The 22793-nt window shown below is 37.6% G+C and overlaps 1 protein-coding gene and 1 long non-coding RNA gene across 2 annotated transcripts in view; one reads left to right on the plus strand and one right to left on the minus strand.

Annotated features, from left to right (window-relative positions):
• LRP1 (LDL receptor protein 1) overlaps positions 1-21067 on the plus strand; it is a 70633-nt gene extending 49566 nt beyond the window's left edge. The window contains exons 14-28 of the mRNA XM_075313397.1: positions 939-1116; positions 1225-1520; positions 1701-2328; positions 2399-7191; positions 8822-9208; positions 9282-9826; positions 12040-12308; positions 12541-12937; positions 13001-13168; positions 13239-13809; positions 16898-17166; positions 17233-17554; positions 17734-17892; positions 19969-20095; positions 20172-21067. Of these exons, the coding sequence (XP_075169512.1) occupies positions 939-1116; positions 1225-1520; positions 1701-2328; positions 2399-7191; positions 8822-9208; positions 9282-9826; positions 12040-12308; positions 12541-12937; positions 13001-13168; positions 13239-13809; positions 16898-17166; positions 17233-17554; positions 17734-17892; positions 19969-20095; positions 20172-20321 (9259 nt within the window). The 3' untranslated portion in view covers positions 20322-21067. The remainder of the gene's footprint in view (positions 1-938; positions 1117-1224; positions 1521-1700; positions 2329-2398; positions 7192-8821; positions 9209-9281; positions 9827-12039; positions 12309-12540; positions 12938-13000; positions 13169-13238; positions 13810-16897; positions 17167-17232; positions 17555-17733; positions 17893-19968; positions 20096-20171) is intronic.
• A 93-nt stretch (positions 21068-21160) lies between these two features.
• Positions 21161-22460, minus strand: LOC142241616 (uncharacterized). Its single transcript, XR_012723730.1, has 2 exons — positions 21316-22460; positions 21161-21233 (listed from the first exon to the last, which is right to left on the minus strand). It is a non-coding gene; the product is annotated as an uncharacterized LOC142241616 (long non-coding RNA).
• Between the last annotated feature and the right edge of the window lie 333 nt (positions 22461-22793).

The following is a 22793-nucleotide window of genomic DNA, read 5'->3' on the forward strand; positions in this document are numbered from 1 at the left end:
CTAGTAGTTTGAAGCTCCAGAACATATACAAGAAGATGCAGGTTGGATCGAAGATGTGGGAGAGGACGAAACTGTACACATATGTGTTAGACCCAGACAAAATATTTTATGCACCCATAGAAAAAAATCATGAACGGCGTGGTCATTTCAAAACGATCCGTTCATGAAAGTGCATTGACGGGGGTCAATCTGACGTTCATGATCTGAAAACGTAATGGTTACGAATTTATAAACAATATTAAAATAACAGATTTCCGCTACCGTGACTCGAACCTGTGTTGTCTGCACCATACGCGTTAACAGTCGCCTTAACACATTGCACCACCGGCGGAGTTGCCATAACCACGTCTAACGATTATTTTAAGACTTTTCATGGCCAAAGAAAAACAAATGCCGTTCATGAAATCGTGAACGCACGTGGACGAAATCGTGAACATTCCATTTTGATATTTTGTGAACGTTTCCGTTTCATTTTGACAACGTCCGCTCTCGATTGTGGAAATCAATTCTTTCTATTAGTGTGCCCATTGATGGACCACAGCACAATTCTGCAGACAAACGTCGAACTTTATCTAGGCAGGATGCTCTTGAAGCGTGTTACACTCCTTCTCTGTGTACAGGGATAGACGGATGTCAATGAAAGTATTAACAGACAATACGGTGCTACTTAGAATGCAAAAGTATATGGGCACGCTGGCATTATGGGTAACGTAAAAACAAATCAGTGAGCTAGGAGACAAAGAGGATTGAACTAAGAACTATTTCAGATAGGACGACTGTGAGGATAGCCCTTCGAGTTGGGAGCAGTAAAACCAAACGTATCTAGAACGTAATGTGATGTAAAGTAGATATTCCGTTACATAGGAAAATAAATATATCCCGATTATATTCAAATATCCTTGTGCTCATTCTTAGTTCTCTTTGTTTTCTCATTTCAGTGTTCGTAAAACCTATCAGTGTGCTTGTCCCCATGTTATGCGTTTGGATACAGCCGATAATCGTACCTGTGTGGCCAATGAACAAGTTTTACTCTTCATTATGGGTGATGAAATACGCGGTATTGACCTAATGCAACCTAACCATCATACTATACCGACAATAAGACAATCTCCACAGGTTAGTATAACGACCATGTATTACATGAAAAAATTATAAAAATAGTATACAAATATTATTTTTATATACCATTTTTTGATTAATCTTTTATCTATTTGTTTGTCTTAGGTTCTAGCACCACAACGCATTGATTTCACTGTAGAAGATAGCCGTCTGTATTGGTCCGATGTTCAATTGAACGAAATTAAAACGGCTGGAATATCGAATGGCATTATCGATACCATTATCAATACTGATATACACAATCCAGCAGGATTTGCTATTGACTGGATAGCAAAAAATATGTATTTCTCAACGGGAAAGGTGAAAAGTGATATATGGGCCAGTAATCTAAAGGGAGAATATGTCACAGAGATACTCAAGGATTTAAATATGGTCGAAAGTATAGCTTTAGATCCAATAAAGTAAGTATAAATAATATAGAAATATTTGAAAATTGGATAGGAATTGAATACTAATTTGAAAAATGATTGAATTAAATTTAAATTCAAATTGGAATGAATTCAACTTTAAATAATTTTGAAAACAAAGCTATTTTATATACACATTTTTTAACTAAAACTGTTTTTAATGATTTTTTTCAGCGGAAAACTTTATTGGATTTCATCAGCCCGTAATTCGCAAATCAGCCAGATAGAACAAAGTAATCTAGATGGATCGGAAAGAAGTGTTATTGGGGAATACAATAAAACTTTGGCCTCTTTAACCATGGATTTTGATTCATTACGCCTTTACTATGTCTATGATAATTCAGGCATATCCTATTATGATATCGCATCAAAGTTAATGCACACCGTATTGCATCCTAGTCAAGTTATGACCATTAGTGCCGTTACTGTCTACAATGGGACGCTGTATTTCCCTGAGAATATTCAGGGTGTCATAATGTCATGTGACAAAGATTCTTGTGCGGAATATTCAATGCTGCGAAAGAATACCAAGAAAATACAATATTTGAAAATGTTCTATGCCGAGGCCCAACAAGGAGCGAACACTTGTGCCGGTCCCTTAAAGGGAGGATGTGAACATTTATGTTTTGCCACCTCGAATAGGGATCATACGTGTGGTTGTGCCATAGGTTATCGTCAAGATCCCACAAATCCCACCAAATGTTTGGGACTCGATGAATTTCTATTCTATACAAATCATGAATTAAAAGGCATAGAGGTTTATGACCCCACAAAACCTATTGAAGAGCAAGGACAAAATATGGTAAGTTGGAAGGGAGGAGGGAAGAAGGAACTCTTTGGAATCCTTAACTCGTTTTTTCTATGTATTGTAGGCTTTGGGGCCCATATCACGAATTTCTTTGGCTTCCTTTATCGATTACCATGCTGACCAAGATTATCTCTATTGGGGTGATAATGATAGTGGTACCATATCCCGTATCAAGCGTGATGGTACCCACAGACAGGTCATTATACAATCTCCCGAATGGATAGACCATAAACAAATGGATTGGCTAGGTGGCATTGCCATAGATTGGGTAGCCGAAAATATATACATAAGCGATATCAAACGCAATGTCATTGAAGTGGCCCGTTTAGATGGTTCCCATCGTCATGTTGTGGTTTCCAATGTCAAGAAGCCCAGTGCTTTGGTTGTAGATCCTGTCCAAGGCCTACTTTTCTATGTTGGTGATGGTATTATAGGACGTACGGGTTTAGATGGCTCCCAACCCTTTATCCTAGTCAATCATGATAAAATTGTTACTAGCCTGGTTTTGGATATCGATGGCACCAAGGTGTATTGGTGTGAGTCTCCCAAGATATCTCTGGTTCAACCCTCGATTATGAGAGTGGATTACGATGGCAATTTGAAGGAAGTTTTACTCAATCACAGTTTGGAATATCCCACAGCAGTGGGTAAATTGGATGACTACATCTACTGGAGTGATAATAATTACAATAAGGGTACCTTTAAAGTGGCCCATATGAGCAATTTGAGTAATTACGAGGAACTAAGACGCTTCGAAGGAAACTCCGTGAAGGATATGAAAATCTATTCGAAGAGATTGCAAAAGGGAACAAATCAATGTGCCGAAAATAATGGTGGATGCCAGGAATTGTGTTTGTACAATGGTACTACGGCAATATGTGCTTGTTCCCATAGTCGGGTGGCTGCTGATGGTGTTTCGTGTGAACCGTACGATAGCTTCCTGCTTTTCTCTTATCGCAGTACCATTGAAAGTGTCCACCTTACTGATCATACGAATAAAAATGGTCCCGTGAGACCAATAAAGAATACCACTCTCATGGTTAATGTGATAGCCTTAACCTATGACTATGAGAATGGTGTGCTCTTTTATTCGGATGTAGTTCTCAGTACCATAAATTCGGTGAACTTCAATGGTTCCAATAATCGTGTCTTGGTTACCCATCAGGGTCGCGTTGAAGGTTTGGCCTTTGACATTGTCAATGAAATGCTCTTTTGGACCTCCAATAATGATGCTTCCATATGTAGTTTGGACTTGCACTATATCACGGATAATGCCGATAATAATACCCAATTGGTGAATCGCATAAGAGTCCTGAGTAATAAAGACAAGCCTAGAGGTATAGCTGTGGAGCCGTGCCTTGGTATGATTTATTGGACCAATTGGAATGAGGAGCATCCTTCGATTCAAAGAGCTTATGTTACCGGTTTCGGTTTGGAGTCGATAATTAGGAGTGACATCAAAATGCCTAATGCTATTACTTTGGATCTGGAAGAACAAAAGTTATATTGGGCCGATGCTCGTATAGATAAAATCGAAAGAGCTAACTATGATGGTACCCATCGTGTTGTGTTGGCCCATTCTACACCCAAACATCCATTTTCCATTGCTGTCTATGGTGATTTATTGTTCTGGTCCGACTGGGTCTTAGGAGCTTTGGTGAGAGCGAATAAATATACGGGAGCCGATATGGTCTTCTTGAGAGATCATGTGGAACGACCCATGGGCGTTGTTGCCGTTCAGAACACTACCATCAATTGTGACTCCAATCAATGTAAAATCCTTAATGGTGGCTGTGAAGATGTCTGTATCCTGAGCAAAAATGGTACCGCAAGCTGCCAATGTACTCGTGGCATTGTAGCACCCGATGGGCGCCGTTGTATTCAGCCCACAAATTCCAAGTGTGACAAAGACCAATTCCCCTGTAGTTCAGGAGAATGTATACCTCTGCATTTGACTTGCGATAGTGTGCAACATTGCCTGGATGGCTCCGATGAATTTCGTAGCTATTGTATTATACGTGTTTGTCCCAGTGACTTTTTCATGTGCAATAATCACCGTTGCATTCCGCAGAGTCAAACTTGTGATGGTGATCATCAATGTGGTGATGGATCCGATGAATCAGAACTCATCTGCAAATGTGAACCTGAGAAATTCCGTTGCGGAAGTGGCGAATGTATTTCGCAGCAGTATGTGTGTGATCATGTCCGCGATTGTAAGGATTTCAGTGATGAGAAAAATTGTCCAGCTTCTGAGTGCCCTGCAGGAGATGCTGTCTATGAACATTGCCCAAATTCAACGGCATGTATCATGCCCATGTGGCGTTGTGATGGTGATAATGATTGCCCCGATGGCAGTGATGAATTGAATTGTGATCATGTAACCAAATTGGCTTGTGGACCCGGTCAATTCCAATGTTCCAATGGTCGATGCATCAATGAAAAATGGCGTTGTGATGGTGAAAACGATTGTAAGGATTCGGTGGCTGGTAATTTCAGTTCTGATGAAGTAGGCTGCAAACTCCAATGCAAACCCAATGAATTCCGTTGTGATAACAATTGCATTCCAGCCAGTTGGCAATGTGATGCTAAAACCGACTGTGAAGATGGCTCCGATGAGGGAGCCCAATGTCCTAATCGTGTTTGCAGACCTCATTTGTTCCAATGCAAGTCATCGGGTCGTTGTATACCTCAGAAATGGGTATGTGATGGCGAGCAGGATTGTCCATCCCCTGGAGCAGAAGATGAGGGCGACCATTGTGCTATTGCTTCGGTACCCCATATACCTGATTGTGTGGCTCCATCATTCCTATGCACAAATGGCCTATGTTTGGATCGCCATGCAGTATGTGATGGAGATCATGATTGTCCCAATGGTGAAGATGAATATGAGGATTGCGTTCCTTTCAATTTCACACAAATTTGTGTTGAGGATCTAGAGTTCCAGTGCCATAATCTGGAGTGTATATCTAAGAATTTGACTTGTAATTCCAAGGCAGATTGTTCCGATGCTTCTGATGAATCGGTGGAATTGTGTGGCGAATCCACCATGACCTGTGGCCATGGACAATATCAATGCAAAAATGGGGCTTGTGTTGCAGAGGAGTTCCTGTGCGATGGGCGAAACGATTGCGGAGATTTCTCCGATGAGTCTTTGTGCAATGTCAACGAATGTCTCAACTCGGATACTTGCGAACATATCTGCATAGACAAGAAGATAGGTTACGAATGCCAATGTAGTCCTGGCTTTAAATTGCTAGCCCATAATCATCATCTGTGCGATGACATCGATGAATGTAATGGCCCCCATCGATGCACCCAAATCTGTGCCAACACCTATGGCTCGTATAAATGTTTATGCATGAAAGGTTATGCGCTCAAAGATGACCATCACACCTGCAAGGCCACCAGCAATGAGACAGCCAAATTGATATTCTCTAATCGTTATTATATACGCCAGGTGGACATGAGAGGTAATGGGTCCATACTCATACACCAACTTTCAAATGCAGTGGCCCTGGATTTCGATTGGGCCTCCAAGTGTCTATTTTGGTCTGATGTAACCTCAACCGTGGGTATGATTAAACGCTATTGCCCAGTGGAGAATAAGACCACTACTCTACACCAGGCCATGCTTAAGAATCCCGATGGTCTGGCTGTGGATTGGGTAGCTAAAAATTTATATTGGTGTGACAAGGGTTTGGACACAATTGAAGTTTCCAAATTGGATGGAAAATATCGTAAAGTTTTGATCAATGAACATTTGCGTGAACCACGAGGTGTGGCTTTAGATCCCTTCAATCGTAATCTCTATTGGTCGGACTGGGGTGATGATCCGCATATAGGAAAAGCCGGTATGGATGGCTCTAATGCGCGAGTTCTGATACGAGAAAATATGGGATGGCCAAATGCTTTAACCCTGTCCTTTGAAAGCAACCAACTCTTTTGGGGAGATGCGCGTGAAGATACAATTTCAGTATCCGATTTAGATGGTAATAATATTCGGGTGTTGATGGCACGCAAATTAAATCCACATTTGAATTTACATCACATATTTGCCATTGCCGTGTGGGAAGATAAAATCTATTGGTCTGATTGGGAAATGAAATCGATTGAGTATTGTAACAGATTCACCGGACAGAATTGCTCCACACTAATTACTACCATACATCGTCCCATGGATCTAAGAATATATCATCCCTATAGACAGCAACAGCCGCATGGTGGAAATCCTTGTGAACAGGCCGAATGTTCAACGCTATGCCTACTTTCTCCAGATCCCCCGTACTACAAATGTGCCTGTCCCAATAATTTCATACTCGATAATGATAATAAGACCTGTATTGCCAATTGTACAGCAGCACATTTCCAATGCTCGCAGACCTACAAATGTATACCATTCTATTGGAAATGCGATACCCAAGATGATTGTGGAGATGGTAGTGATGAACCGGAAAATTGTCCTCCTTTCCATTGTGAGCCGGGTCAATATCAGTGTAACAACAAGAAATGTATACATCCTGCAGCCATATGCAATGGTAGCGATCAATGTGGTGATAATTCCGATGAACAGAATTGTGATAAATTCACTTGCTTTGAGAATCACATGAAGTGTGAGGCTACAGCCAATACTACAGCCTTTTGTATTGACAATAATCAGAAATGTGATGGCATCAAAGATTGTCCCAATGGTGAGGATGAGAACGGCTGTACACCGTTGAGTTGTAAAAAGGATCAATTCCAGTGTAGTAATAATCGCTGTTTGCCTTTGGTTTGGGTGTGTGATGGCGATGCTGACTGTCCAAATAAATCGGATGAATTGAATTGTGATAAAGTGACATGTGATCCCAGTGATTTTCAGTAAGTATTGAATAATTTTTTTGAGTTATATAAATCTTAAGTTGTTGAATTGAAATTTAGCATAAACTTAGAAGAAAAAAGTCAATGGTAGCATCAAAACAGTTAATTTTTCCATCATGTTTTGTCTGTTGAAGTAGGAATACAGTAAAGGTAGTAGTGCTGTTTCGTCTAAAGAAATCTTGCATTGCAGCAACGGAAAACTGATGCTGATTTAAATTCCGGAAGCGAATTCCGGACGAAATGCTAAAGTAAAAGCAGCAGACATACGTAAGGGGCGATCGGTGGATACGGTCCTACATAGGATGGTACAATCTATTGATAAGGGTTTCTCTGTTAAGATGTACACGCTAGCGTATGAATTGACATTGAAGGAGATTTCAACAACGTTTACACTACTACTGTGGGTAACAATTATACCCGACCCACTAAGGATTCTAGATAAAGAGGGATTTGACCCGCCTGTTAGGCAGAAGTTTTTATAACACATTTGCAAGGAACGGATTCTAACAGACTTTGCAGGAGGGCATAAAGGGTCCCGAGGATAGCATATAACACCGAGCATAGCAATAACACAAGGCCACAGAACTGGAACATTTTTACAGATTGCAAGAGAGGTAATAGCGGTTCGATCAACAAATACTCGGAATACGGCAGCATCCGCATCCTATGGGTGGCGGAATATCAGGAAACGTAAAGGCAAATGAACTGCCCATAAGAGCTGGGACACATAGGGAAGTAGAGAACGCAAAGCCAATCGAGGTAAAACGATGTAGACCAATGCAAAGATCAGAAGGGCGAGAATACTATGGGGTAACCCAGATAAGAAAATACTCGAGAAATACTCATGCAGAGTCTGGCGACAGCCAGGCGGACCATGGGAATAGTGACCGGAGATTATGAAACCTTGGATCAGTACATTTGTCACTGCGCCGCCTTTACTACGCAAAAAGTTAACCATATCGGTGAAGAGGTGATTCGGGACTTGGTACAGATGGGATATAGACTAGAAACAAATTAGTACGATGGAAAGAAAAAGTTAGGGCGCACAACATGCCAAACGGTTTAGGTGTATGTCAGCCGACATGAGGGCAACTCAATCCTCTTTTCAATCTAAACGTTTATAATGGGTGGCTGAAATGTAATGCAACAAAGTAAAGTGCTATATTTGTATTAATTTTGCTTTTTAATTTTATTGTTCAAGAAGAAGAAATTTCGGAAATAACAACAAATTTTAGAAACAGTTTCGATTGGTTCGATTTTGTACGAATTATAACCTTCAAAGGGCCGACAAAGCCAATATGGCAATAAGCCTGGTGAATTGCCGTCGTGAGATGATCGATCACTTGTGGTTTTCCAATCAAAAAGCAATCTCACTATAACGTTTGAATTCCACTATGAATAACTTTATTCCTGAATGCAATGGATCAAAATGCTTTTGTATGATAGTAAACAATAAAATGAACTGTTACAGGAATAAATCTGTCAGACGAGTAGTTTAGGAATGATAGCGAGCTGAAATTGGTTGTAATACATAGCAACAACCCTGTTTAGTATTGTTTATACCATAGTAAATCTAAGTGTTCATTTCCCTAACTGACATTATGCCATATTTTGCTTACTTATCTTTCAGATGTAGTTCAGGTCGCTGCATTCCAATGGCTTGGCGTTGTGATGGTGAAGATGATTGTCCTAATGGCGATGATGAGCCAGCGTCCTGTCGCTCCTCCAAAGAAGAATGTGATCCCACCTATTTCAAGTGCAACAATTCGAAATGTATTCCCGGTAGATGGCGCTGTGATTACGAAAATGATTGTGGAGATGGCAGTGATGAGCTGAATTGTAAAATGCGTAATTGCTCAGAAAGTGAATTCCGTTGTGGTACGGGAAAATGTTTGAAACATGATCATCGCTGTGATGGCGAAATTCATTGTGATGACAGTAGTGACGAGATGAACTGCAATATCACATGCATGGCGAATCAATTCAAATGTGCTACATTTAATACCTGTATTAATAAGTACGAAAAAGACTTACATGGAATAATAAATATTTGGCTTTACAATTCTTCTACTCTTTCTGGTTTCTTTCAGGCAATATCAATGTGATGGTGATGACGATTGTCCGGATGGCAGTGATGAAGTGAATTGTACATGCCCCTCCGATCATTTTACATGCAGAAATGGTAAATGTATTATGGCTCGTTGGAAATGCGATGGCTGGGATGATTGTACCGACGGTAGTGATGAAAGTCTCGAAACCTGTGCCCATGTCCATTGTCATGCGAATGCCTTTAAATGCTCCAATCTAAGATGTATACGTAAGTCGGCTCTTTGCGATGGGGTCAATGATTGTGGCAATAACGAGGATGAAGCCGATGAAGTTTGTGCCGCATTGCCCAAATGTCGTCATGATCAATTCCAATGTGAAAATGAGGATTGTATATCGAAAATATTCCGTTGTGATGGTCAATACAATTGTATTGATGGCTCCGATGAAATGAATTGCCAACCTCCTGTCTGCGGTTTTGGAACATGTTCTCAGATATGCATTGAGAAGAAGGCTGGTCACTACAATTGCAAGTGTACGGAAGGATATGTTAAGGGATCGGCGAAAAATGATACATGTTTGGCCTCGGGTGAGTAAAAAGGGAATTTTTATACACAAAAAAATAAGTCGTTTATTACAAATTTGAAATCTTAATAAATATTATGGAAAGATTTTCGTTACACATTCGCCATCCTAATTCATTCTCACGAAGTACTAGCTTGCAGATTGCAGAAGGGCATATCAAACACACAGATTAAATGGAGGAACCTCCAGACGATGGATAATACTGTGTTGTGGATTGCCACTGGATGTTACTCTAAGACACCTGAACATTAGCTTCAGCATAATTTCAAAATACTCTCGTTGAGGCATCCTTTCGACCTCCTTACCCATCAGCACAGGAAAAGCGCGGGGGGTAAACCACCGAACCATGCCACTTCCAAGAGAGCACCCACCGAAAGAGCCAAGGCCATCCGATTGATTTCAGAAGGGACTTACAGTCACCTGATCGGTGATGAGGGAATACTTGACAGCGTGGCATTCCTACCAGTGCAGCATTGTACTTGAAGGAAGACAACCTGTCAGCGACAACGAGAGACCAGATCGGTGTTATCAAAGTCACATTCTGGCATATCCAGTTTCCTGAACAAAAACACATCACGATTCATCATGATTCGTTATGCGCTCTGGTAATTCATCTTGTATCCTGATCAAGGAACTCTGCGACCAAGATGGGAGGTGTCCACAGTGATCTGGAAAAGTGATGCGTGTCATGTGGCCCTTGGTTACAGATGGAACATATGTCAGCTACGTTGCTATGAGGTGAATTTGGAATTGGGTTAAAACTCCCTAGTCTGCAGTGGGAGGTCTCTTTCCTCCGGTGCTATGGGTGATGGTCGGATTCCGAAAACAGGATTAATCATCGCTTCAGGCCTGCCAACCCGTACATTCCTTAGGTTAGGTTAGGTTAGGTGGCAGCCCGATGTATCAGGCTCACTTAGACTATTCAGTCCATTTTGATACCAGATTGGTGAACTTCTCTCTTATCACTAAGTGCTGCCCGATTCCATGTTAAGCTCAATAACAAGGGACCTCCTTTTTATAGCCGAGTCCAAACGGCGTTCCACATTGCAGTGAAACCACTTAGAGAAGTTTTGAAACCCTCAGAAATATCACCAGTATTACTGAGGTGGGATAATCCACCGCTGAAAAACTTTTTGGTGTTCGGTCGAAGCAGGAATCGAACCCACGACCTTCTGTATGTAAGGCGGGCATGCTAAACATTGCACCACGGTGGCTCCTACATTCCTTGGTGGTGGTTGTTTATCCATTAGATGGTGAATTGGATGATTACTGCGATGACAACCCAGGAGATACTGCTTTTACAGTATGTAGTTCGCACAGGGATGATCTGTGTCTCGACATTAAGGTGAGCCAGAGGTGTACACGGATACATTATATCGCAATTCTAAGGGCAGCGTTCTGGAAGGTCTCTATAGCATTCCACTGCCTATCACTTGTCTGAGGTGTCCACACTGGCGCTGCATAGTTTACCAGGCCAATTGCCTTCTAGGTAGTTATCAAGATTTCTTTGTCCGCACCCCAAGTGCTGTCGACAAACGACTTGAGGAACTTATCACAAATTGCAGTGGCATGGCCAGACGACTTTAAATGGCTGTCGAATATAACCCCGAGAATCTTGGGGTAATTTATGGTCGGAATCGCTTCGCCATCGACATTAATATTGAACTGGCTGCGTAGTTTTGCCATCCATATAGTGATATCCTGAAACGTTCAATGCAAGCACACGCCGATGCACCGGATTGACCCGATATGTCCAATTCATCGGTCAGCGGCTGCCCCATTAGTGTACGTATTGTTTCGTCAAATCGCAGTATATGATTCTCTGACGAAACTCCAAAGAATTTGGAACATTAATTTCTAATAGAGATTTGTGGTGCACGCTGCGATGGTTCCAAACTAGACAAGTAGATATTAGTGTCTCCTCTAGAGACAATTGGACTGCGTTACTGAAATATTAGCAATAAAGATGTCCAAATTGACAGCGATATTGCGACAAATGTTTGTCTAAATATTTACATACTCCCTCAGTCAATCTGAACTCTGTGTTCCTCATCTCGAAAAGTCCATCGTAAAATCTAATGTTATGCATCTAACTGCCTGCAAGCTCTTATCAAGTGAGAAGACTTTTTTATGGCGAAAAGAAATGCAAGCAACGGCAATGATACCAAGCAAATGTTATCTCGTAAAAATGTATAATATTTTCGTTTAATTTCACAGGACCTGATCAAGTTCTTTTATTGGCATCCGAACAAGAGTTCCGCTTCATACTACCTGCCAAACAAGAGGGCACTACTATGGTTGGATTTTTCCATACGGATATTTTGAAAATTGATGTATTCGACATATTGATTAGGGCAAAAGACACATTGCTCTTCTGGATCGATTCACACCACGGTAAAGTTCACACCATGAAAATAGCCATACCACAAACTGAGGCTATAGCGGTACGAGTAAGGAGAGATCTCAAAGAATTGAAGGCTTTTGATGTAAGTATTATTGGCACACAGAAAAATGGCACCAACATTTTTTCAATTAAAATCATAATTCACTCAATATTCAATTTGAAAAAACTAAATTCGGATTTAAGATACTGATTCGTGTCTCGACTAAATTTATTTGATCTTATCGCACATCTAATTTTTTCGTAACTGAAGCCGAAAAAAATATATTTTTCTTTGCTGTTGACCATGGCATATTTTTGATAATTTTTCTTTTTAGATTCCTGTGCTGGATGATCCCAAGTCATTAGCTTTAGAATGGATAACCCAATTGGTTTATATCATCGACTCGAAACACAATGAAATTCTAGTCACCGATATTGATGGCAAGAAATATGTTTCTCTCGTCTCCACTGGACTCAATCCAACCGATATTGTAGTGGAACCTGAATCACGTATTATGATATGGTCGACTTTGGAAAATGGTATCCTAATGGCTTCTTTGGATGGCCAAAATAAAAGAAGTCTGATCGAAAGAGATGTAGGCTGGCCCATAAGTTTGGCAATTGATTATCCAACAGGACGTTTGTATTGGGCTGATTATCGTAAGGGAACTGTGGAAACATGTCGCCTGAATGGCAAGGAACGTAATGTGGTTAGGAAATTCTCGAACAAAGGTAAGTAAGCCTACGAAGAGGAAAATGGTACTACAAATTTTATTTTAAATTTCAAAATTGCAGAGAAACCCCAAAAGATCGATGTCTTTGAGGATTATTTGTATATAAAACTCTATGATCAGAGCATTATCAAAATGAATAAATTTGGTAATGATAATGGAACCTATTTGCTAAAGGGTTATCGATCATCAGACATTGGTATCTTGCATCCCCTTAAACAGAATCGAAACAGTAAGTAGTTGTGGATTTTCTATAACTGAGATGTTCTCTGTATTTTATTGTACCCTTCCTACCATTTCAGTATCCAATCCTTGTATCAATGAACCTTGCAAACAAATGGGAGCCATGTGTCTTATGACCACCGAAACCGATAGTGGCTATAGATGTAAATGTCCCAATGATTTCCATTTGGTCGAAGGCAAATGTGTTGCCGATCAAACTACCATGTCCGATTATTGCCCCCTTAAATGTAATCTGGGTACCTGTAAGGTCATTAATCATGTGCCCAAGTGTATATGCCAACCGAAGTTTGAGGGAGAATTCTGTGAACACTATCGTTGCTCAAATTATTGCATGAACTATGGTCTATGTGTTATTGCTCCTCAGATTCCAGGATCTTCGGAATTACCTCCATTAAAATGTAATTGTACACCAGGTTGGTCTGGACCTCGTTGCGAGACATCTGTATCGGATTGTCAAAGCCGTTGCCATAATGGTGGTTCATGTCTTATTGAAGAAGATGGCATGAAATGTACTTGTCCATCTATGTATGTTGGACCACAATGTGAACACTGTGTGAATTTGACTTGTACAAATGGTGGCATATGCCGAGAGACGCTGACCGGTACAACACAATGTGAATGTCCCGATGGGTAAGTAATAAATGAACTTCTATAAGTAAGAGACACTATCATAGGTTAGGTTCGGTATAGTGGCAGCCCGTTATTCTGGGCTCACTTAGAATATTCAGTCCTTTGTGGTACCCACAAATGGTGAACTTCTTCTCTCTTATCAATAAATGCTGCCCGATTCTATATTTGGCAAGAGACCTCCTTGACAAAATTTTCTATAAAAATAAAATTTTGATAACATATTCTATAAAAATAAAATTTTGACAAAGTTTTCTATAGAAATAAAATTTTAACAAAATTTTCTATAAAAATAAAATTTTGACAAAAATTTCTATAAAAATAAAATTTTAACAAAATTTTCTATAAAAATAAAATTTTGTGCAAAAGTTTCTACAAAAATAAAATTTTAACAAAAGTTTCTATAAAAATAGAATTTGGAAAGTATTTTATATAAAAACAAGTAAGGAAAGTCTAAAGTCGGGCGGGGCCGACTATATTATACCTTGCACCACTTTGTAGATCTAAATTTTGGATACCAAATCACATCCGTCAAATGTGTTGGGTGCTATATATAAAGGTTTGTCCCAAATACATACATTTATATATCACTCGATTTGGACAGAATTTGATAGACTTTTACAAAATCTATAGACTCAAAATTTAAGTTGGCTAATGCACTAGGGTGGAACACAATTTTAGTAAAAAAAATATGGGAAACGTTTAAATCTGAAGCAATTTTAATGAAACTTCGCAAAAACTTATTTATGATTTATCGCTCGATATATATGTATTAGAAGTTTAGGAAAATTAGAGTCATTTTTACAACTTTTCGACTAAGCAGTGGCGATTTTACAAGGAAAATATTGGTATTTTGACCATTTTTGTCGAAATCAGAAAAACATATATATGGGAGCTATATCTAAATCTGAACCGTTTTCAACTAAATTTGGCGCACATAGCTACAATGCTAATTCTACTCCCTGTGCAAAATTTCAACTAAATCGGAGCAACAAATTGGCCTCTGTGGGCAAATGAGTGTAAATCGGGCGAAAGCTATATATGGGAGCTATATCTAAATCTGAACCGATTTGGCTGATATTTTGCACGTTTTTCGAGACTCATAAAATATTCGGATGTACGGAATTTGAGGAAGATCGGTTGATATACACGTCAATTATGACCAGATCGGTGAAAAATATATATGGCAGCTATATCTAAACCTGAACCGATTTTTTCCAAAATCAATAGGGATCGTCTTTGAGCCGAAACAGGACCCTATACCAAATTTTAGGACAATCGGAATAAAAGTGCGAGCTGTAGTTTGCACACAAAAATACACTAACAGACAGACAGACAGACCGACAGGCAGACAGACAGACAGACAGACAGACAGACAGACAAACAGACAGACAGACGGACATCGCTAAATAGACTCAGAATTTAATTCTAAGACGATCGGTATACTAAACGATGGTTCTCAGACTTTTCCTTCTTGGCGTTACATACTTATTATACCCTGTACCACAGTAGTGGTGAAGGGTATAATAAAATTTTAACAAAATATTCTATAAAAATAAAATGTTGACAAAATGTTCTATAAAAGTTAAATGTTGACAAAAGTTTCTATAAAAATAAAATTTTGACAAAATTTTCTATAAAAATAAAATTTTACAAAATTTTCTATAAAAATAAAATTTTACAAAATTTTCTATAAAAATAAAATTTTGACAAAATATTAAAATAAAATTTTGACAAAATTTTCTATAAAAATAAAATTGAAATAAAATTTTCTATAAAACTAAAATGTTGACAAACTTTTCTATAAAAATAAAATTTTAACAAAATTTTCTATAAAAATAAAATTTTGACAAAATTTTCTATAAATTTAAAATTTTTACCAAAACTAAACTGACAGATTTATTCCAAAGACAGTTTATTTTATTATTTACAAGCTTATAAATGCATTTTGAACTATTGCATTCGGAAATTAGGTTATTCGTGCGATACTGTAATTGATTTATATTTGGCTGTGAATTCACGGTCCAAAAATAATTTTTCTACAATGGTTGTGGTGATCATATTCCTTCTCTGCGTATGGAGAAAAACGATAAAAACGCCAGAAATGATATAAAATGTGAAGACCAGATTTGATCGAAATCCATGCAGCTGTAGTAGAAAACTTGCTCATGAGCTAGTTCTCGTTAAGATATCACGAGAACGGATGCCAATTGTCAAATTTGATTTTCTCCGATGAGAAGCGATTCCAAATTGAGCAGTTTGTGAACAAACATAGAGGTCCGCTGAAAATGTGCACCTTCGATTGGCCTCAAGACCTCAAATGCCGCTAATGGTAATGGTTTGGGTATCCGCAACGGCCATAAGTCGCTCCCCGCTCATATCCATCAACCATAGGGTCAAAATAAATACCGAATATTTTTGGAAAAATGTCCTAAAGACAGTTGTGAAGCCCTCAGAAGACAATAATTTCGGCCGCAGATCATGGACATTCTTATAGGACTCAGCACGCATCAACCAAAAATAATCTAAAAGGGGTGTTCCTCGCTTCATTTATATCGGACAATGACCACCGAATACTCCGGATCTAATCTGTTGGACTTTTGCCCCTGGGGAATTTTGGAAACTAAGATGGAATGGGCCAAAATACTGCAGACCTACTTTCATGCAGCTTTGTTTGCCGTTTAAAGGACATATATCGGACAGAGATAAACTGATTCTGATGTTATTTCCGAAATTTTTTGCTTTTGAACAATAACATTTAAAAAAATATATCCCTTTAATTTGTTGCATTACATGTCAGTCATCCTGTTTAGTGAAGGGAATCAGCATGACGATGGTTCTCCAAAATAGAATGGTCACCAATAATCGAGTAAGTTCAGCGGTTAAAACTAGAAGTGGCCATATGTAATGTTTAATTTAGCCTTAAAATAAATCGGGCTGACACTTTAACCAGCCTAACCTAGACCATGGATTACTAAAATATTAGAACAGATACCGACTACTGTTTTTAGCTGACTTTTTTCTATGAGTGTATAGTTTCGTTGTTTGTACACCGTTTAGACTTAAATAAAATTTTATTCTCATTTTTCAGCTACACCGGAAAACGTTGCGAAGTCGATGTATGCTCTGGTTTCTGTAAAAATGGTGGAAAATGTATTGTCGGCTCCAAAGGAGGACCTTTGTGCCAGTGTCCAAAGGGTTATTATGGAGAGAAATGTGAATCGGACTCATGTGCCAATTACTGTCTGAATGGAGGAATATGTACCGAGAAACCAGACAAGCTATCCTGTACCTGTATGGAACGTTATATAGGAGATCGTTGTGAAACAGATCTCTGCAAGACATCGAATCCACCGCAATGTAAGTCATATATGGAATGAATTTTTACAAAATTATTTATCATTTGTGATATAATTGATTTTTCAGATTGCGATCCCTCCGAATTGCCCCAACGTAATCCCTGCACTGGACTCATTTGTCAGAATGGTGGTACCTGTCATGTCATCAAAGGTGTTGCCATGTGTAATTGTTCCAATCAATGGAACGGCGAATTCTGTGAACGTCCTGTAGCGGATGATAATCCCTGTATAAACTATTGCCATAATAGTGGTGTGTGCCATTTGGATCCATATCAATTACCCCAGTGTACCTGTATAGGTGAATGGGAGGGTGATTCTTGTGATATACCTCCACCATGTGTGGGAAGATGTGGCGTATGCCAGACCGGTAGTTCGATAAATGAGTGCAAGTAAGTATTTCAAAATGGAGTGATGTTGCAAAATTTCCCAAGGTTTTGGGAAACAATTATAGTCAAAAAAATTATCAAAAAATTAAATGAAAATTCTTATTTTTAATATCATGAGATTTATTTTTTTGTAACAAGTTTTTTTATTCTTTTTCTTTTAATCCAACTTAAATATTTTTCAGATGTGAAGATGGTGTTTATACCACTTGTTTGTCAGACAGTGCCAATGCTTTACGAAGTGACACCGAACATTCTGCTAATGTTATGTCGATTTTAGCCATTATTTTGGCTATAATAATTTTGGTGCTCGTTCTGTTCGGCGCTGGTCTATACTTTTTGAAGTAAGTAAAAATATATACAGTACAAATAATATGAAAACAAGTATATACGGCCATAAATTCGGCCAGGCCGAATCTTATGTACCCTTCACCATGGATTGCGTACAAATTTCTATTAAAAACTGGCATCTACAATCGAATTGCTTGGGTTGTTGTAATACTTACATATGGCGAGGTATCTTTGCTATTCTTAACATTACCTTCTAAATTGTATGTTAGTCCATACGTACCTATATAATTCAGTTCTTAACCGGTATATATAGAGATGTCAACAAATAACTACGAACCATATGAGCTTTTGCTCAGTAATTAGAGAGCCTTTATAAGGGGGCTATAACAATTATGAACCGATATGGACCAATTTTTATGTGATTGGGGATCGGTTTATCTAGGGGCTATATATAACTATAGACCGATATGGACCAAGTTTTACTTGGTTGATAGCGGCCATATACTAGAACAGTGTACTAAATTTCAAACGAATCGGATGAATTTTGCTCCTCCAAGAGGTACAAGGCTATATATAATTATGGACCGTCATGGACTAATTTTTGCATGATTGTTAGTGTACATATACTAGGTTAGGTTAAGTTAGGTGGCAGCCCGATGTATCAGGCTCACTTAGACTATTCAGTCCGTTGTGATAACACATTGGTGACCTTCTCTCTTATCAATGAGTGCTGCCCGATTCCATGTTAAGCTCAATGACAAGGGACCTCCTTTTATAGCCGAGTCCGAACGGCGTTCCACATTGCAGTGAAACCACTTAGAGAAGCTTTGAAACCCTCAGAAATGTCACCAGCATTACTGAGGTGGGATAATCCACCGTTAACAAACTTTTTGGTGTTCGGTCGAAGCAGAAATCGAACCCACGACCTTGTATATGTAAGGCGGACATGCTAACCATTGCAACACGGTGGCCCATATACTAACACCACGTACCAAATTTCAACTCTATCGGATGAAATTTGCTCCTCCAAGAGGCTCCAAAACAAATCTAGGGATCGGTTTATATGGGGGCTATATATAATTATGGACCGATATGGACCAATTTTTGCATGGTTATTAGAGACCAAATTTCAACCGGATCGGATGAAATTACATCTCTAAGAGGCTCCGCAATCCAAATCTGAGGGTCGCTTTATATGGGAGCTCTGCGTAAAAGTGGTCCGATATGACCCATTTGCAATACAACTACTAATATAATAACAATTACTACAATAACAACTACTTGTGCCAAGTTTCAAGTCGATAGCTTGTTTCGTTCGGAAGTTAGCGTGATTTCAACAGACGAACGGACGATCTTGGCTAGATCGACCCAGAATATAAATACTTTATGGGGTCTTACAGCAATATTTCGATATATTACAAAACTCATCCTATGGTGGAGGGGTTTCAGCGGTGGATTATCCTACCTCAGTAATGCTGGTGACATTTTTGAGGGTTTCAAAGCATCTCTAAGTGGTTTCACTGCAATGTGGAACGCCGTTCGGACTCGGCTATAAAAAGGAGGTCCCTTGTCATTGAGCTTTTCATGGAATCGGGCAGCACTCAGTGATAAGAGAGAAGTTCATGAGGAATGTGGTAATTCCGAAACAGCTGTACATCCAACCATCATGCAGTCTATAGGGCTTTGCCCAAATAAATTTGACAAGCATACTCTTCCTCTGTTGGTTAAGCTACACTTGTAGTTTAGTCATTGCATGGTTTTAAGCTGAGATCAAAAACAACAATAATGATTGAAGAGAAACCAACAATAACAAACAAAACGGATTTAAAAAAATTCGGAACTACTTTGTGGGAGACACGAATTTAGTAAATCTTTATGCTTCATTTCTGTATATTTTCTACCCTTTTTTAGATAAAGTAACTAACGTATGCAAAAAATTTTTAAAAACAAAAAAACTTTCTCAAAACATAATAATTCCATGAACTAAAAATAGAGTTAAATTTTCCTGAGTGACATATAGGGTTCACTTTTTTTTGAGTGTATCACGATGACTCCAGCTTAACGCCATTGAAAGATTTCGTTACCAATGTTTATTATATTTAAAATATTTTTTATTTCTATAATTTCAGAAAACATCGTATATCGCAACCATTCTCCCATGCTCGACTAACAGAAAATGTTGAAATAATGCTCACAAATCCCATGTATAGAGGCGATGCTGATGAAACACCCGCCTTTGTACATGAGGATGATAAGGTAAGTCATTAAAATACCTTTGTAACGATGGGTTTCTTACATGTTTTTTTTTTCCTTTTTTCCCTATTGTTTGCAGGGAAACTTTGCAAATCCCGTCTATGAATCCATGTATGCCGATGCCATAGTTGAGCCAGCAGTAGTGCCGGAAAATGTTTTGGCGCCGGATGAACGAAAAGGTCTTCTGCAACACTCTCATGATGATAATAATACGCCTGATATTCTCTGATGATTGACAGCAAATGCAATGTATTAAATTTAAATACAAAAAAAGAAACAAACAAAAATGACGAATTAAATAGGCAAAACAAACATGAAGAATTTAAGCCATAATTATAGTCATATTTAAGATATACCATATATATAAAAAAATAACACGAACCGATAAAACATTTACTACAACAAAATAATTTCTAACAAAGAAATCTGTACAGTTTTAACAAAGTCACTCTTTATAAAAAAAAATAATTAATATAAGATACACCCCTCACTAAAATAGAAAACTAAAAAGTAAACTAAAAACAGATGATAAATATCTAAATCACTCAACTCAATTAAATGCATTAACAAAGAAAACGAAAGCATTTTATAGTATAAAAAATACTAATTTGAACAAAAAATTAAAAAAACGAAAATATCTGTTTTTGTTTTTTTCCAAAATAACGCAACAAATAACAAAAAAATGGACTGATAGTTTAGTCATTTCTAAAAAAGAAACAAAAAAAGAATCAAATGAAAAACTAACGTTTACCTTACTACGAGAATTATGTAGCCATGTGCATGTGTAATATTTAAATAAGTTTTTTTTATATAAATAATTAATATTATTTTTATTATAAATATTTTTAATATGAAGGAGACGAACAAAAAGCTTTTTAGGGCTGTTTTTACAGTGGTAGAAATTGCCAAATTTTATTTAATTTAAAATATTAAATAAGCTTCTTAAAAACAGCTCAATTAGAAATTAATTAATTTTATTTTCGATTCGACCTTTTTAATTATTTTCAAACATCTATTGTTATTTTTGGGCTTTTAAGGTCAGGTATTTTAATGCGAATAAAAGATTAATTTATTCCATTTTTGTCATCCAACGTTTCGCTGGGCGATTCCAGCTTCTTCAGGGATGGTATTTTTATTGAATCTGGCAATTTTATAATATAACAATTATTATTTTTAATTTTACATTATTATATCAACTGGTTAGTAAAAGGAAATACACTTACATTTAATCTTTCGTCAGGTTATTTTCTATTGCACTTATAAAGTTTTCTTATTCGCTAACATATGATATGAGACAAACACAAAACTTTATATAATTGCTGAAAATAATCAGATTTAAAACTAAATATCACAGAGCTTTCCTATTATCTAGATCACAGTTGAATATCGACTAAACTAAAGCTATTGTATAAATTGCGTTTGTATTATCTTTATCTTCTTTTCTATTTATTGCACTATGTATTTGTTGTTGGATGCGTAAAGATTCCAATGTAAATCTTTTATTTACATTTTTCTCCCTATCTAATACTCTCACATTTGTCGTGTCAGCTGTGTGTCCCAACTCAACGCAGTGTTGCGATAGTGCTGTTGTTTTCTTATTTTTCTTTATGTCGTTTTCATGTTCGTTCATTCTCGTCCCTAAGCTACGCTTTGTGGTTCCAATATATCGTCTTTCACAAGGTTCGTCTACTTTTCCTTTGCATGTTATTTCGTATACGACATTACTCAGCTCTCTTTTTTCTATTTTGGTTTTTGTTTGTGTAAATAACGTTGCTATGGTTCTGTTTGGTTTATAAGCAAGCTTAACGTCTCGGTTGTTTATTATCTGTTGTAGATGATTGTTGTTGGTGAGTTTTGGAACATATGGAACACTGATGAATTTTGAGTTGCCAGATGATTCGTTTATTTTCTTTTTTGGGGAATAGTGTTTTGCCTTTTCAATTAAATTGTTTATTAAATGTTGAGGGTAACCATTATTTTTCAGGATATTTTTGATTTTGTTTATGTTTTTTGTGATAAATTTTTGATGGCTTATGGATAAAACTTTTGTTATTAAATTGTTTATTGTGTTAATTTTTTGACTCATTGGTTGATTTGAATGATAGTTAATTAAGCGACCTGAAGCAATAGTTTTTGTATACCAGTCCGTGATAATTTTTCCATTTTCTCGTTGTATCCTAATATCTAAATATGGTATTGATCCATTTTCTTCCCTTTCTATTGTGAATTTTAGTTTATTGTGGTAGCTGTTGAATTTTTCTAATATTCTGTCTTCATCTTTTCTTTTTATTATTGCAAAAAGGTCGTCTACGTATTTTGTTATCAATTTAATTTCTATCCCGTCGTTTTTAAGATCGTTAAGCGTAGATTCCAGGAGCGTATCAAGTACGATAATTAAATTAATTAAATTAGAAGAAAAAATTACCACAACCATAAAAATAAGTCTGCAATTAACAGCTATCATTTCGTGCTGCAACACCCATAGGAAAAACAATCTGCTAAAAAAATAGCAGTTAGAGCTTACTGTTATATGTTTGTAATTAATTGCTGTCATGAAATTTTAAGGTTTTAAAATATTACCCAAAGTATATTCAAATCCAAAAATAGTTCTTTTGTAAATTTCGGACTTATAATATTCCTAAAAGTTCTTAAATGCAGTCTGCAGACATTTTTTTTTTTTAGTATATTTAGATGAAAAAAT

Source organism: Haematobia irritans, chromosome 5 (assembly GCF_050003625.1).
Source record: "Haematobia irritans isolate KBUSLIRL chromosome 5, ASM5000362v1, whole genome shotgun sequence".
NCBI lineage: Eukaryota > Metazoa > Arthropoda > Insecta > Diptera > Muscidae > Haematobia > Haematobia irritans.